The sequence below is a fragment of the Pseudoliparis swirei genome, chromosome 18, assembly GCF_029220125.1.
Source record: "Pseudoliparis swirei isolate HS2019 ecotype Mariana Trench chromosome 18, NWPU_hadal_v1, whole genome shotgun sequence".
Taxonomy (NCBI): domain Eukaryota; kingdom Metazoa; phylum Chordata; class Actinopteri; order Perciformes; family Liparidae; genus Pseudoliparis; species Pseudoliparis swirei.
In genome coordinates, this window is record NC_079405.1 from 10,429,422 (window position 1) to 10,444,906 (window position 15,485).

The 15,485-nt window shown below is 40.3% G+C and overlaps 1 protein-coding gene across 10 annotated transcripts in view; it reads right to left on the reverse strand.

Annotated features, from left to right (window-relative positions):
- Positions 1-15,133, reverse strand: part of arhgap9 (Rho GTPase activating protein 9) — a 41,647-nt gene extending 26,514 nt beyond the window's left edge. For 9 of the 10 annotated variants that reach the window (XM_056436839.1, XM_056436837.1, XM_056436838.1 and 6 more), the window contains exons 1-5: positions 14,948-15,133; positions 7,422-7,509; positions 2,996-3,342; positions 1,464-1,662; positions 267-670 (exon numbers count right to left, since the gene is read on the reverse strand). In XM_056436839.1, the coding sequence (XP_056292814.1) occupies positions 267-670; positions 1,464-1,662; positions 2,996-3,217 (825 nt within the window). In that variant the 5' untranslated portion in view covers positions 3,218-3,342; positions 7,422-7,509; positions 14,948-15,133. Of the gene's footprint in view, positions 1-266; positions 671-1,463; positions 1,663-2,995; positions 3,343-7,421; positions 7,510-7,776; positions 7,840-14,947 lie in introns of those variants that run through there. The other variant, XM_056436834.1, reaches the window with a different exon arrangement.
- Between the last annotated feature and the right edge of the window lie 352 nt (positions 15,134-15,485).

Here is a 15,485-nt window from a genome sequence, read left to right on the forward strand (position 1 = left end):
TTTATCAATGAAGAATATTGGTCACTATGATTTATAACTTTTACTCACCACCTATGTTGTACACATTTGGAAAACATGGTATTCATCTTGAATAACATTGCAAGAGGAAAGAAGCAGCTTTCCAAAAAAAACATAAAATCAACACAAATCATCTAAAACACCTGCTGAAGCTAAAAGTAGTACTTGTGGCATAAAAATTAACACAATTAAGAACCAGATGTTTGAGTAACATCTGTTGGAGGTTTGCCAGGCTCGCCTCTTCCTACCTGCAGATGGGTTTTCTTGCCGGAGGCTCCCACCATGTCCCATTGGCTACACGACTTCTTGGGCATCCTGTGGTTGACGCGGCTGCTTAAGCTGCCGCCCACCTCGTCGTACGGGTTCTCCATCAGGTTTTCAGGCAGGTTGCTGGAGCTCTGGCTCCGAGTGATCATGGGGACCGCCCTGTGGTTTGGTGGTGCTTTGTGTGGTGCAGCCGTGGAAGCTGCAGGGCACCCAGGGACCATGAGGTGGCCTGACTGGGAACTGGCAGAGTTGGGGGTAAAGGTGAAACCCGACATGAGGGGCAGGGTGGGGAGGCGGCCTCCACCCCTGCTGGTGTTGTTGTCCAGCCCCTGGAAGGCACTGTTTGAGTTGAGGTTTTCCATGGAGCAGAAGATGAGTTTGTTCACTGAGGGAGGAAGGCAAAATACATTCTTATTTGACACAGAAAATGAGGTTCAAGGTTTTTTATTTGCCATTTGTGTCTAGACCAACAGTCCAGAAACATTGGAATTCTTTTGCAGGGCTCTCCGAGTTAACAGGAGGTACAAACACACTATAATAATAATAAAATATATAAAAACACACTGTACATAGGGTTGTAGAATATACAGTATTAGGTACAGTTTTAACAAACAGGTTATCAACATAAAAAAGGAGAGGGCAGAGGTTAATCAAGCAATAGCCTATTGCTTAGTTAACCTCTGCCCTCTCCTTTTTTATGTTCCTAGCTTGTGAAAAACAAAGAGGGGAAAGGGGAGAGTTACTGTATATGGGGATAATGCACATTTTGAGAGGTGGGGGAAGGTTATGCGGGGATATTGCACGGATTGGAATATTGCACATTTTCTCAGATATAAATAATTTTCCTTCTTTAATAAAAAAACAAAAAACATCAACACACAAGATATATTACAGAATTAAACAAAGAAAAAGTATTCACTGATCATGTATTGTCTTTACATTAAATCCTGTGATGAAAGCCTATATCGAGACATCATGGTTACGTCATCTTCATTGCTGATAACAAACACATGCTGACTCTACAGATCGTTTTGCACTTAACTTTAATGAGAACGTACGTTTCATTTGAAATTAAATGAACTACATCCAGATAGAAGATCTCGGCCATATCGCCCAGCCTTAAATGAAACACACACACACACACCATATGTCTCCTCTGTTGTCCCCTCACACTTTACCTTGACGCTGGCCATTATACGTCGTCTCTTTTGGGCTGGGAGACAGTGACACTCTTGGCAGTATCCTGTGGTTGGAGTTCAGCGAGGCAGATACGACCAGGTGCTGTGGCGAGGGCATCGGTGCAATGGGCACCTCCGTCACGTACGTAGCAGGAACGTACAGTGGCTTTGTTTTGCTGGCCGCCCCGATCCGCCGCACCTGTCAAAGAACAAACAGATTTCCAGATGCTATTTTCTCCCTCATAAATCCACTTAGTTCAACTGAGCATCAACCCACACAGCTGGGGCCTGAGCGCTGTGTAGCAATGTGTTACAGTTCCTGTCACGTCCAATAGATCGCAACGAGAAAACCCACTACTTCTGTTTTGAAACACTTCACACCAGACATTATGGTCTCAGTGGCTAATGTCACTTTTTAAAAATGTGTTTCTGCAAATTGCTACATGGATATTCGTCAACTGTCAGGTGATTTTGGAAGAAGTAATTATACACACATCAAATTTAGATCCAAGGTCATTTCAACTATTAACTAAATATTTTTTCAATTTGAATTGAGGTATAAAATGTAATGTTGGAGAGAAGAATGTGTCCATATTAACCCTATTTGAGAGTGAGTGTACTTGATTGACAGGTGTCTCAACCCCCTTTCGCACAGCCTGTTCAAGGCGTGACTGTTGTGGCGTTATTGTGCCTCCCTGTCCTGTGTGAAGAGTACAGAGGGGCCGACAAGGGGACAGAGTGGTTCCACCACTGAGCTGAGGTCAACATCCGTGTGAAATGGTGCAGCCGGCCCGGCAGAACGTGTGTGGCGTTGAGACGAGGTTACGAGTTATTTGTGCACCCTGACCATTGACCGTGAGATAAAACAAAAAGCAGTTATTAGCTAACTTACAGCAACCAAGAATATTGGAAAAGTGGGGAGACAACGAGTTACTCAGTTCACTCAGCATTATTGCGACTGGTATGTTCTACGTCACACTAGAGTCGACAATAAGTAAGCAAAGCCTGATATAGCTTATTCCTCGCATAAACTGTCCATGAATTGCAAATAAAACATCAGTGATGAGTGATCATGTTTCTTTATTCAGATGATCAAAGACAGTGCAGTTTATTTGAAGTCAATACAATGCACTACTGCCGTAAATTCAAAAGTAAATCCGCAACTAAAAATAGTCCCTAACAAATGCACTAAAACGACAGGAGCTGGGGGTCATTTTGTAAAAGTGTACATTTATGTTTGTGACCATTTTAAATATTTATGTTAGTGATATCTGAGAGACACACATAGGGTACAGAGGTCAGAAAGTATTGAGAGATGAATCGCATTAATTGATTTTGGTCTTTTCATGGGATTTGATGACAATAACAAAAAAATGGTAGATTTTTAGGAATACATGTTTTCATTTCCAGTTCAAACTCTGAAACCTCACATCAGAAAACCATAATGCAGAATGCATTATAGATGCTAGGTCCATGTTTCTTTTAAATCTTTGGTTCCACCAAGACAAACTATAAATTAACCGTTTTCTCACCTGCCACCAGTCACTGTTGGTCTTTTTCAGGAGAATAAACCGTTCGCCCTCACTGATGCAGACCTGCCGCCCATCAGCGCCGCGGTAGATGTAGTCATACTGGGCCTCGAGGACCACAGTGCCGCTGGGGACCCCGCACACTGTCATGCTTCTGGGGGGCACCACAGGTGCTGCAGCAGACTGCTGGTGCCCCACCGAACGCCGCCGAGTCCCAGACAGCATGGCTCTCCACACAGTCCTGTTCAGCAAGCTGTTCTGGGGGTGTGCTGATGGTTGATACTGGTGATATTGGTCCGTGTAATACAGGGCAGGTGAGACTGGAGCCAGGCCAGTGCCATGCTCTGAAACTGAGGAAAAGAGAGAGAGAAAAAGAGAGAGCGAGAGAGAGAGAGATTACTGAAGCTGTCAGAGAACAATGAAAGGTGTAACCTGGCTGTGTGCAGGTTCAAAGGGAGAGAACATGAATCCATTTAGTGCTAAAAATGGAAGTTAATCTGGGGAAAACACCAACATGTTTGATTAGAAAACTATTCTGAATCTAAATTAAAAGTATCTTGTGAATGAAAAAAATAAAAACATTCATTGTTTTCAGCTACTCAAAAGTGAGGATTCTATCAGTTTCATAACGATCTAAACCGAATATCTTTCGAAGATGTTGGACTGTTAAGGTAAATAGTAAATGGACTGCACAACGACCACTCAAAGCGCTTTAACACTAACCTACTTGTCATCATTCACACACTCATAGACTGATGACAGGGGGCTACCATGCAAGGGACCACCTGCCCACCAGGACTCTAACTAACATTCAAACACTGTAAGTACAGCTACAGGAGCAATTTGGGGTTAAATGTGTCACCCAAGGACACATCAACATGGACTATACGGTAACTCTGCCGGAAACGTTTGCTCTCATCAATTAATTGAGAATATTGTTTTCAGATTAATCAATAATGAAACTTAATTTTCTGCAGATCGACTAATTGATTAAGTAACTGACTGCTATTGCCAATATGTATTGTCAGACATGAGCATAAAATGTCCCTGCAGATATTTGCACAAAACCCCTTTCTATTGTCCTTTCATTCTGGTGGAACTAACAGACACGTGAGTGAATAACTCATGCGTTTGGAGGATGTTAGGAGCGCAGCATACCCAAAATAGCATCCGTCTCCGTCTCTCCACCTGAGCCTGCATCCCCAAGCTAAACCCTTGCTCTACCCATCCGAGACCCGCTTACATAACAGAACATCGCACTTTCGGCCAGACACATAGCAATACAGCGTCACACAGTACATGCACCCACCCACCCCCACACACTTGCAAAATAAACACATCCACACACACACAACGCAGACATGGGAGCATCCCTAGGCACCTAGTAACAGTACTTCAGTCACAGTCGGGCCTAACTCATCTCAGTCTGGGTGAGGAGATGCGAGGCAGCAAACTAGAAAAATACCAGAAAATTAATAGAGACATGCCTGTTTATCATTGAAGGATTAAGCTGGATTTGAAACTGTAGATTAGGAAGACAAAACAAAAGAAGTAATTCTGAACGCCAGCGATGTGCCAAAATGAGGGAAAATAGAGCATGCGTGACTAAAATAACAGAGACATAGAGGACTGGATGAAGCGGGATGGAGCTGTGAGCCGTGTAGAGGCGATGGCAGAGTGGGCAGGGTTAGCTGGCTGAACCTTGATAATCCCACTGTTATTAAAGCACAGGAATGAATCTGTGAACCCCACGGCTACAGCGGAATTACAGTCAAATCCTTTAGAACCAGCATACAGGCTAAAGTCAGCTAACACTGGCACAGTGGAGCATTGAATTAGAATAAATACCATTCTGCATTGGGAATGCGTAAATACGGTCGACTGACATCTGCTGAGGTCTCTACGCTCACATAACACGAGTGAATACAACTGACATAGGTCAGCTGCAAACCCATTCATGGATACATTATATCTCAAGAAGGATGTGCTGGATCCAAAATATGAACTAAGACCAGAAACAAACAAAAGAGCTGTACACTGTATCAAATCGCACAAATGACATTGTGCAATGTTTCTTCATCATGAATTATCAAATCACCATCACAGAGACAAACACATTCATCACTCTGCATGATTGAGTCAATCTACGCTTAAATTGGAGTTCAGTTCAGAGCAGAGCATGCTACTTTGAAAAAGGAACTGAAAACATCAAGATCACTATCAAACAAGCATATATTAAATATTACATATTATATACTAAAAGTACTCACTCCAAGAGAAAAATATATATTTTTGAGGTATACTAGCCAGGATGTGTATTGAATTGTACAGCACAAACAACAAGGAAAAACAAAACAAAAGGAGGTTGCCTCAAAATAAAAAACCCATTGGACCCTGTAAGACGTATATCAAATAAGGTAAAAAATATATTTTTTAAAACCAGGTTGGATAATCAATGAGAGAATCAGAAGTTATCTGATCAGGAGTGTATTTATTGCCAGAAATTAATTAAAATAAATGTCTAAAAGTTTTTAGCTGGACCACAGCCAAGTCTTGTGGTGTGTAGGAAGCCTCTTCTTAATTTTTTTGTAAGTGCTTCTATCACTGTCTTTACTTGCTGTAACACTAAATGGTAAAGGAATACTTGACCCACAAAATGACCTTTAGTATATTAAACTATGTGTTACTAGGAATTCTTGAAGAAAACTGTATGTGTTCTCGCATGCCCCCACAGTGATCAGAGAATCAGCAAATAGAGAACTGTCTTCATATTGTGAAGTCAATATTGTTTGAATCTTCGTTCAGGTAAAAATAAAACAAAGACTTGTTTAATAATTCAAAGTAACATGGGGTGAGTAATTGATGTACAACTGTTCATTTTGTGGGTGAAGTATTCCTCTCTATGTTTGTAATACTGTGCGCTTACTTAAGTCATCCATGTGTATTTTTCCTGTCCGTGTGAAATAGAGGATGCTTGTGATTCAAGACACATTTTAAAGTGTAATCTGATATAAAATAAATGCCACTGCGACCTTGTTCTAGGAAAATTACAATAAAGTGCTGAAATATCTTTCTATTGAGGAGCTGTTGGTGCTCAATATCACTCTTCTAAGAACTTCAGGAGGGACAGAGGCAAAAGTCAGAAGTACAAAAGAAAGCAAGAAAACAGGAAGCTAAACACACGCATCACGGTTCAACCGCAGTTTGGGTCATTTCCTCTCTACCTTGCCATTTGTTCTTCTGACGTAACACATCTCAGGCAGTTTAGTTTCCAGCCTGTAGCCGATGGAGTCTGCTGTGGTTAAACACAGTGAGCGATGCTGACGTTCTCTGTTGCACCATCTGACGACTGTGCATCTTTTTGAGGAGCATTACTCACTACCAAGCTGAGCCTTGAAACCGAGAGTAAATAGGTTTGGCTTACCATTGCTGTGGGGCTTCAGTCATGTATAATGTACTATTTAGATTGTCAGGGAAGAATTACATCATGCCCTGGGTTTTAAAGACAGGAAGATTCATACAACCGGTCTACAATATTTATCATGAGTTCTTCTCCCCGCACAGACAGGAAGAACTCTGGCTGCACACCTGTTTGTCTTTCCGTGTCTCTCTTCACTGCTCAAAACACAGTCAATCAATGATGCTTTATCTCACTTTATCTAAACAAATATGGGTTGAGCTAGGGCTAAAGTTAGACACAGTTGTCGGGTATCCTCAATTAATCAGCACAGGTACAAATGTTCAACAGACACACAGGAGGTTTTATTATATCGTGTGCAAATGAGGCTGTTACAGCACAGTTAAAGTCCCTTGTTGTGCTATTCAGAGTTTAGGCACTCCCAAAAAAAAGCTCCCAAAGCTCCCATCTGACTTGAGACAAATACAAATGCTGCCATTATTTTACTACTAAAAGCAAAAACAAAAGCCATCAACAGTGAAAATGAGAAGAAAATGTAAGAATAAATTGTGATGATGACAAATTAGGATCAGCAAAGGGGAAATGAGGCCAGACTGTGTTTCCATGTGCAGGTCAGATGGCAGTGGACACAGCCAAACATACACAGAGGCCCATATGGTGTCAGAAACAGACTCAGGCACACCGCCATGCCTGTTGAGAGGGAACGATTGTTTTTGCCAGGGGACACAGGACTTACGTTGTTGTGTCAACAACAAACATGAAATGATGGAGGAGAAAACATGGAGCGCAGGGAAAATGAAACATAGGAATGGGAAAATATGAGAGCAAAAAAGACGAGTAAAAACTTAGAGAGAGATTCATGTTATCTGTCTGTCAGATTGAGCAAAAGTTATTTCACTCCAACTCAGACTGCGTGTGCACGCAAGTCAGACTGAGCTGAAGAAATGGAGAGTATACCATTTGTGCATGCATGTGAGACAGAGAGAGAGAAAGAGAGAGAGAGCAACTCACCATGGTCCTGAAGTGAGAGAGTTTCTAGTCAACAAGGTCACCAGCTCACTCTGCAGTCAAATCCATGCGTGCAACCCCATCGGCGAACCTTTAAAACAAATACAAAACTATTGGAAATGTATTCAAATGTATTTAATCCGCTACCATCCAGCACAATATGAAGAGTCGTTGCTGCCGGGCCTGACAAAGAATAGAGAGCAGAGGGGTGATGGAAACGGTGGGGCAGAAAACCACAACAATCAAGAGAAGCAAGCAGCTCCTTCCTGCAGAAAACACACACACACAAACACAAACACAGTTAATCCAATGCAGCTAAATTATCCTGCCTCCACTCATTGAACCCCTGCTAACCTACCTTCCCCCATTCAGCCAGCATTTGGCCTGAGCGATAAAAACAGGAAGTGACAGAGAGACAGAGAATCAGCTGGCTGATACTCATTCATGCAGATACACCACGTTTGAACTTGGGGAATAGCAACATAACAGAAGTGGGAAACAGAGTCAACGAGATCTTGTGCGCTGAGCAAACAAAGGTTACCAGCCGCCCAGTTTATTGATTGGACTATCGATCCCTGCACAGCGCTGGCTGTTCAACAGTGCCACTCATCAGAGATCCACCACACAGTTAGCGCATCCACCAAATGGACATTAGGTTCAACAACGTCATCTCTGGGTTTGTTTACTTTTAAGTTTCAATATAAAGAGTTCCACATAGCAGATATAATCAAAAATACAACAAATGTGATGTTATACAACTAACATTTTATATTTTCAGTCAAACCAAGCATCGTCCAGTAGATGAAATACTTTAGGGAGGATTATAAACCCTCCTGGTATTTTTGCATATTTTAGTCAACTGTTTTCCAAAGCATACATTCATTTTTAGATTTACTTCACAACTTCCATGCAGTCATGGTGTTCAGCTTTCCACAATGGTAAGAAAACCCATCTGAAGTTGGTTAAAATATTAAAGATACCTTTCAGACATGTTTTTGTATATGAAAATATTCTGGTTTTGAACAATAACTTGGTTATTATAACACAGAAATACTTAGATTAATGACAAACATATATTAAAATTCTGAATATATGAATATACAAATGTTCATTTTAAACGCTGAACCAAACATTGTCAGTGTTTATTTTGGGTTTCAAGTTTACACATTAAACAAACCAAATCATGCTGGCCTATGTGCACATGAGAAACTGACCCACTTCAGCAGATTAATGTGAAAACAGCACACACAATACAACCTTCAGCACAGTGAAGGTCAAACATCCAAGTGAAGCAAAAGACATTTCTTTGTGGGAGGACTCATAGTAGCATTATCTGACAAAGTTACGATGCTCCCCTGCAGCTCCCTGTTCAGCAATATCATAACTTCTGCAAATAGCTCATGCCTCTATTCACTGAATGACAAGTCTAGCGCCAACAGAGACTGTTTAAGATGGCGGGGCCGATCAAACTTCACCACACAGCAGGGCGGGAGAGGAAGGGACGGTGTCGGACGTGAAAAGTTTGGTGTCATCTCATATCCATATTTATTCCATACGTTTGAAGTGGAAAGAGGGCACCTTTAATAATCATGGCTACATGGTCTTCAAAGAGAGATGAGACATGAGGAAGAGGAGCATAGAGTGAATGAGGAACTTCAAAGGGCGTGCTTTCCCACATCCGTAAACACATTACACACACGTACGTAGACTGTACTGTATTTACATATGAATGTCTATAACCAAAGTGTTCGCAGGAAAATGAGAGAAGAGAAGTTGCTCCACATGATACACACTGTTCAGTAACTTTAATCACCACAACAATAAGTGCAACACTTAAAGCTAACAGGACTGCTGATTTAATATCTGTGTCAGCCGAACAGCTGCTGCTAGTTCTTTACAGTGACATGATGAGCCATGCTTCATGGTCACCTTTACAAACAATCACCCGAGGGGTTTCCCCATTGAAGCCAGGTAAGGCTGTGTGAGGTGAAGCCGTGCATCCACAGCATTATGGGTAAAACCAGTTGTAACACAGCAGTATATCTTGAAATTGTATGTAAAATCATTGAAAAATTGCACTATGAGATATACGACTAAACCACACCTGAAACAGATTAAATGATCACAAAATGAAAACTTTGGGAATACTTAGAAATTCTAATGTAAATGCTGCTGCACCAAAATCCAGTCAAATTCTTTGAAACAGCCCAAACTAACCTCTTTGTCTCAGAAGCCTTTACAGTATGTACTACGCACCACACACTCTATTATATATTTGTAAAAAGAATAAAGAAAAGTGTTCCTGATATAAATTAATTCAAACTAATGTAAACATTTAGCCTGACATCAGTCCACCATCAGCTTGAAACACTTCTATTGAAGACAGCCATGGAAAGCCATTCAATTCGTCTATGGATGTACAGTTAAAGCTACCAGAGCTGATGTCTCTCTCTCCATATGAGACACAAGCCTCAAGCCAAAACAGTCTTTCATCCTCCCGAAGCCATGCATTATTGATGATAAGACCAGAGAGAGACACTGAAATACATACAGCTTTTCACAGTGTAACAGCTAGCTGCCTGTGTGAGCGTGTGTATGAATACATGTGTGTGTGTGTGTGTGTGTGTGTGTGTGTGACTAAACAGGTGGGCTGGATTCCTTCAGTGATTAGCTATGTAAATTGTCAGAAAGCCAATCAAAAAGCAGATGATGACAGTAAAGCAGTCATTGGCTCACGCCCTCTACTATCATCACGACAACAACCTCTGTGACCAACTACCATCTCCAGCGTCTCCAGCCTGCGTGCTTTTTGTTTCTTGTTGCACATAACAACATTTCATATGTGTGATGCCATCATTTCAAGCGTTTGCTGACGCAACCGTTGTGTTTACAATGAACCCTGTGGCCTGCATCGACACAGCGTACACTTGTTCAGAGAGTTCACTGGTATATTTAAGTTCTCATTCCTCTCCATTTGAACATGAACAGCAACCAGACAGACCGGCGTTTGCCAGTTAGGCAACATACAGTGCAGGATTGCTCAGGGGGCATTTTAAACTCTGGAAAGAATTAATTAAAGCATTACATTTTTAATTAGTTTACACATTTTATGGAGAAAAAAATGGAAAGTGAAAAATATGCTGCTAGTATACCTCTAGTTAAATAACAATATGCTTATTTCAGAAATAAGCTTGGGAAAAATCCTTCATATTTTTAAACGCAGCTTTTCTATTGTATATGCGGAAATATAGCATAAAGTATGTCTCCAAATTTTGATAAAGAATTCTCCAAGAAATCTGCTTTCCAAGACGATTGAAACATGAATCAAAAGATTCACTGATTAACAAACTTTGATGACATTTTTCTTCTGTCAAATACCGAATCGTTTTAGCATTAATAGGAATGATTCATTATTTCAAGATGATGACCTTCATGCCTACACAGCATAATTAAGACTATTTAATGAATGAATATAAGACCAATGTTGCCATGATATAGATGTTGCAGTGCATTAATTTATGTCTGCAGTAGTCAAAGAGAATAAGAAGTGTTACACATAATTGTTATGTGATATAAACCCGAATAAACAATAATGTTGTATAATGTTTTATTCGCAATTATGGTGCACGTTGTTGATAATAGTAATTTATCAAGTCTCAATTTATGGTAAACGAACTATTCCTCTTTCACCATTTTACCCACAATGTTCTTTAATTAAACAGCAAAAATTGTCACACAGAAGTCAAGAAGGATCTTTTGGAGGATAACAAAATAAAGCTTCACTCTCTGACTGGGCTGCAGAGTTGTTTCTGAGCCTGTGGGAATGTGCGGTACATTGATGTTTCTAATGAAGAGCGCTGAGCTCCATTGATCCACCGGGGATGAGAGTGAGCTGTCAAAAGCTATCAGGCAAGTCAAAGACCCACTTTCAGCTGCGTGCAGCTGAAGAGAGCACGGTACTGTTGAGGGACAAGGCAGCTAAACCTCCCAAGGCAAACACCAGAGGCACACACGCAGACACAACCTTGACGCTTCCACAGGGTTAAAGAGGTTATTTGTTTATTAAAGGTGCATTAAACATATAACAACAAGGGATTAGTATGTGGGAGTCATTGGAGGAGTGTTTACCCCTGGTGCCTTTAGGCGCCTTCACGTATTCTATCTAATTATTTTTCTGAGAACAATTTTCCTTCAATTTTATTTTCTTCTTAAAGATATGATTGTTAATTTTGAGAAAATAGCTAGAGAACGCTAGATTAAAAAAAAATATGTCACCGAAAAACTAGATTTTTATTGAAAAGCAGGCAGAAGTGTCTTAAAATGAGCATTCATCTTCTCTGGCATCTTTTTCTCCAGTTGCAAAAAGTCCAACTGTGTGAAGGTCAATGGTAAAATTCTTCTCACTTGATTTATTATCTCAGTTGAAAGTAGCTAGCAGCAGTAGCTCTAAAAGTTGCTAAATCTATAGCGAGAAAGTGGACAAATGGACAAGCGCTTTCCTCCAGGTCTGCCTCCACTGCCTCAAAGTTATCGTAATGAATGTAAACGACACACATGGCTGTGGTTAGGACTCACAGCTGTCGAGCTAGCAGCTTGTTGAAAACTCCGATGAGGATCATTGAGTGAACGGGTAGAATGGGCGCAAGCAGGTAGACCGGCAGGTAGCCCGATCAATCATTCCACTTTAGCCAAATTAACTCGCTGGATACACTTAGTACAGTCATGCGACAGCCAGGTACTGGATTTCTCAGAAGTTTTGATAATTGATTGCTGTTGGGATATAGTGAGAATTTAAATAAAAATATCAAAATTGGATATGAAGATTACCAACCTGACCTTTAAATGAATTTAAACACAAAATATTCACCACAGTATTAGAGAGCCAAAACTCCCATTTAGGGAGCTGAAACAAGAGAATATGTATCATTTGTTTCAATGCTTCTGCTTGAAAAATGCGTGACATGATAATCTTTGATAAAAATATTTTTTGCAGATTATCAAATCATATAATTGACAAATCATTTCAGTCCTGACAGAACTTTTGTCTCATTATGTGAAACTGCGTGGTTATTTATTAAATATGCGAGTGCTGTTTTAGTCTAACAATAGTATTTATCATTGTCTCATTTTCTGGGGTGATGCTTATACCTTTGCATGGTGCTAATTAATAAAAGCACCAATCATTGCATGGTTACAACAAAATAAAAACTGGATTAAACTGGATTAAAACAGAGCACAGATGTGAGAGTAAGAGGAGCTACTTCACGATACTGTAGTTGTGACATGGTAAACTGCTTTCCTATACAGTAAATAGGAGACCAGGTTTAAGCACTGCAGAGCTGTTGTATTAAACTGCATCAGATTCAGCGAGTAAATAAACTGGCAGTGTACGCACTGATATTTGAGATATATTTTGAATGACAATCTTAAACATGGTATAAGCTTTAAACAACCGGATCCCCCCTCGGTATTGAAACACTTTGGGTCATGAATTGTTTTTTGTGAAAAAGAAATGGGGCCACGAGTTAGAGAAGGTTGAGAAACTGTGTAGACAGATCAGGTGTCATTGACAGAAAGTATCAAATGACATTCATTATAACTACAGTACACTGGGAAAATAAGCCACATTAAAAACAGAAAATAAACGATGAATAGAAGGTGTTTTTGTCATAAAAATCCAATTTAATAAGGTAAAATTTGCTTGGATTTTCATCAAGATGTAATATTTGGGCCTTTCAAGACCAAAAGAGATCTTGAAATTAGCTGGGAGAACTAAATTTGAGCTTTATTTCCCTACTATTAGGAAGGGCTGTGTCTCATAATGAGCCTGTAATGCTCCAAAGCAGTATATTTTCATTTAACAAGAAATTCAAGAAGCATTGTCGAAAAATAAGTCAATACATCTCACTGAACTGTTATTTATAGATTAATGTCTTAATTAAATGTTATATAGGATATTTTGATGAGTAATTAGACACATATACTATGTAAGATGTTGCATCTTTTCAATCTACCTTTACATCACTACTAAAAACAATAAAATCCATCTGTCAGATCCAATGTTTAAGTTTATTTTCAGTCAAAAAACTGCATGCGTTTTGGCTGTCACTTGGTCTGTGCACACATCTCACACCAGATAGATCAGTCTTCCTCAAATGCCCCACAGCAGCAGAATAATCTCAGTAGCAGCACACCATGATGTAAAACGCTCCAGTCTCTAAATCTCTCTGTGACGCTGCATCCACAGCAGAAGTCTGTGAAGCACACTAGCAATTACAGCAAGCGTGTAACTCCCCTGCTAATACTGCACATGGTACAGGGCACTTTTAATCAGCAAAAGTTGCAACTGGAGAATAATCTTCCAAGCCAGTGTCGACACAGGCGAAAAGGGGAGCAAATCCCCTGCTTTGCATGGAATTAAGAAAGATTATGGAACAGTGAAAATACAATGCGTCAAACTGTTTCCATCTCACCCTGTGGTTAACCCGTCCATCCACTTCCTGAGAAGCATGGCAGGGCGGAAATACGCTAACAGTACCATGCAAACATTCCTGTATGGCAAGAGGTATGTCATATCTAAAGTGCTGAGATTAGCGAATTCTTATCATTGTGACATTTAGTGACTGGGAAATGGAGATGACCACAAATGAGGTCATGGAGTCAGCACCATTACAGTGATGAAATATGTGAGAAATGAGAATACATCATCCGCTGCAGGAGTATGTATACAACAATCAAAAGAAATAATGTAGTGCATCTGGGCGTGTGTTTATGTATGTATGTATATATACACAACCATTCAACACATTTTAGAGTGTGTTCTCTCTCTCTATATATATATATAAAGGTGTTATATATGTCTGGAGGTGTTTTAAGTGCATGCTGGATCTCAGTTGAGTATAAGCGTTTGTGACAGTCAAGGCAACGTGTGGTTTGATAAGTTGTTTTGGAAAAAGTTGCCTTGCTAATAGATTTGAAGCATTAGTCTAGAATATTTTTGCACAAACTTTACAGTAGATTGAGTAGATCTTCATATTGTAATCATATTGCAATTGTATCCACTGAAGCTTTACAATAAATCAGTTCAGCTCATGATGTTTGATATTATTTTAAATAAAGCATAAACAACTTCCATACATGTCCAGAATGGTTATTCACGCGTTGTGATCATCGTAATCATGCTGACAAGAGTTACTTCTGAATGGCTGATTAGTTTGAGTGAGTTTTTTTTGTCTGTGGTCAGATGTGGCACGTGATAAAATACTAAGATTTAACTTGAAACGTAATAACTTAAATATATCTGCATCACATTTCAGTGTGCTATTTATTTAATGAATAACCTACTTTACACCGAACCCATAGTTTATACAGTTGTCCTAACAGTATAATAAAATACCGATGGTGAGTGGACAACAGGAGCACTTTATCTGGCAGAAAACATGTCCTCCAGCGATGTGATATTTCGTTATCTGACCAAATAATTCAGCAGAAACCTCATCTATCCATATCGGGGACACAGCATCACTCACCTTGCAGCGACGTGATGACAGCTCAGTTGAATGTTTTGAAATGAACTACAGAGAGCAGGAGTTGCGCCTTTTCCCGAGGGAGGAATACAACCATTGATAACTTCACATAATTTAGATAAACGGGAGCTCAGACAAGAACTCCGCCGTGTACTTTTGCATATTAACAGTCATACATTGGCACTAAGTTTCCCGGTGCAGCGCATGATGATACATCCTCCTGGCGCTTTAAGCCGATAAAAAATAGCTTTCGCTTTGGTGGTTTAAGATTGGCTACAAGCGCGGGATAAGATTTTACACAGAACCAATCAGATCGCAGGCAGCGCTGTGGGGCGCTTACATAAATTCAGAGCGTCGCCCGGTTTTAACGCACAACGCAGGAGACACATCCCGCCCGGCGGTGCAACCGGGGTGGTAACAAAAACAAGCAGATCTCGTAAAAGACGAAGTTAAGAGCTGCGAAATGGTGTATGGGAGGTGTAGTGCATTTGACAGACAGCTGCCGTTTCCATGAACGACACGGACATCGCTCAAAAACTAC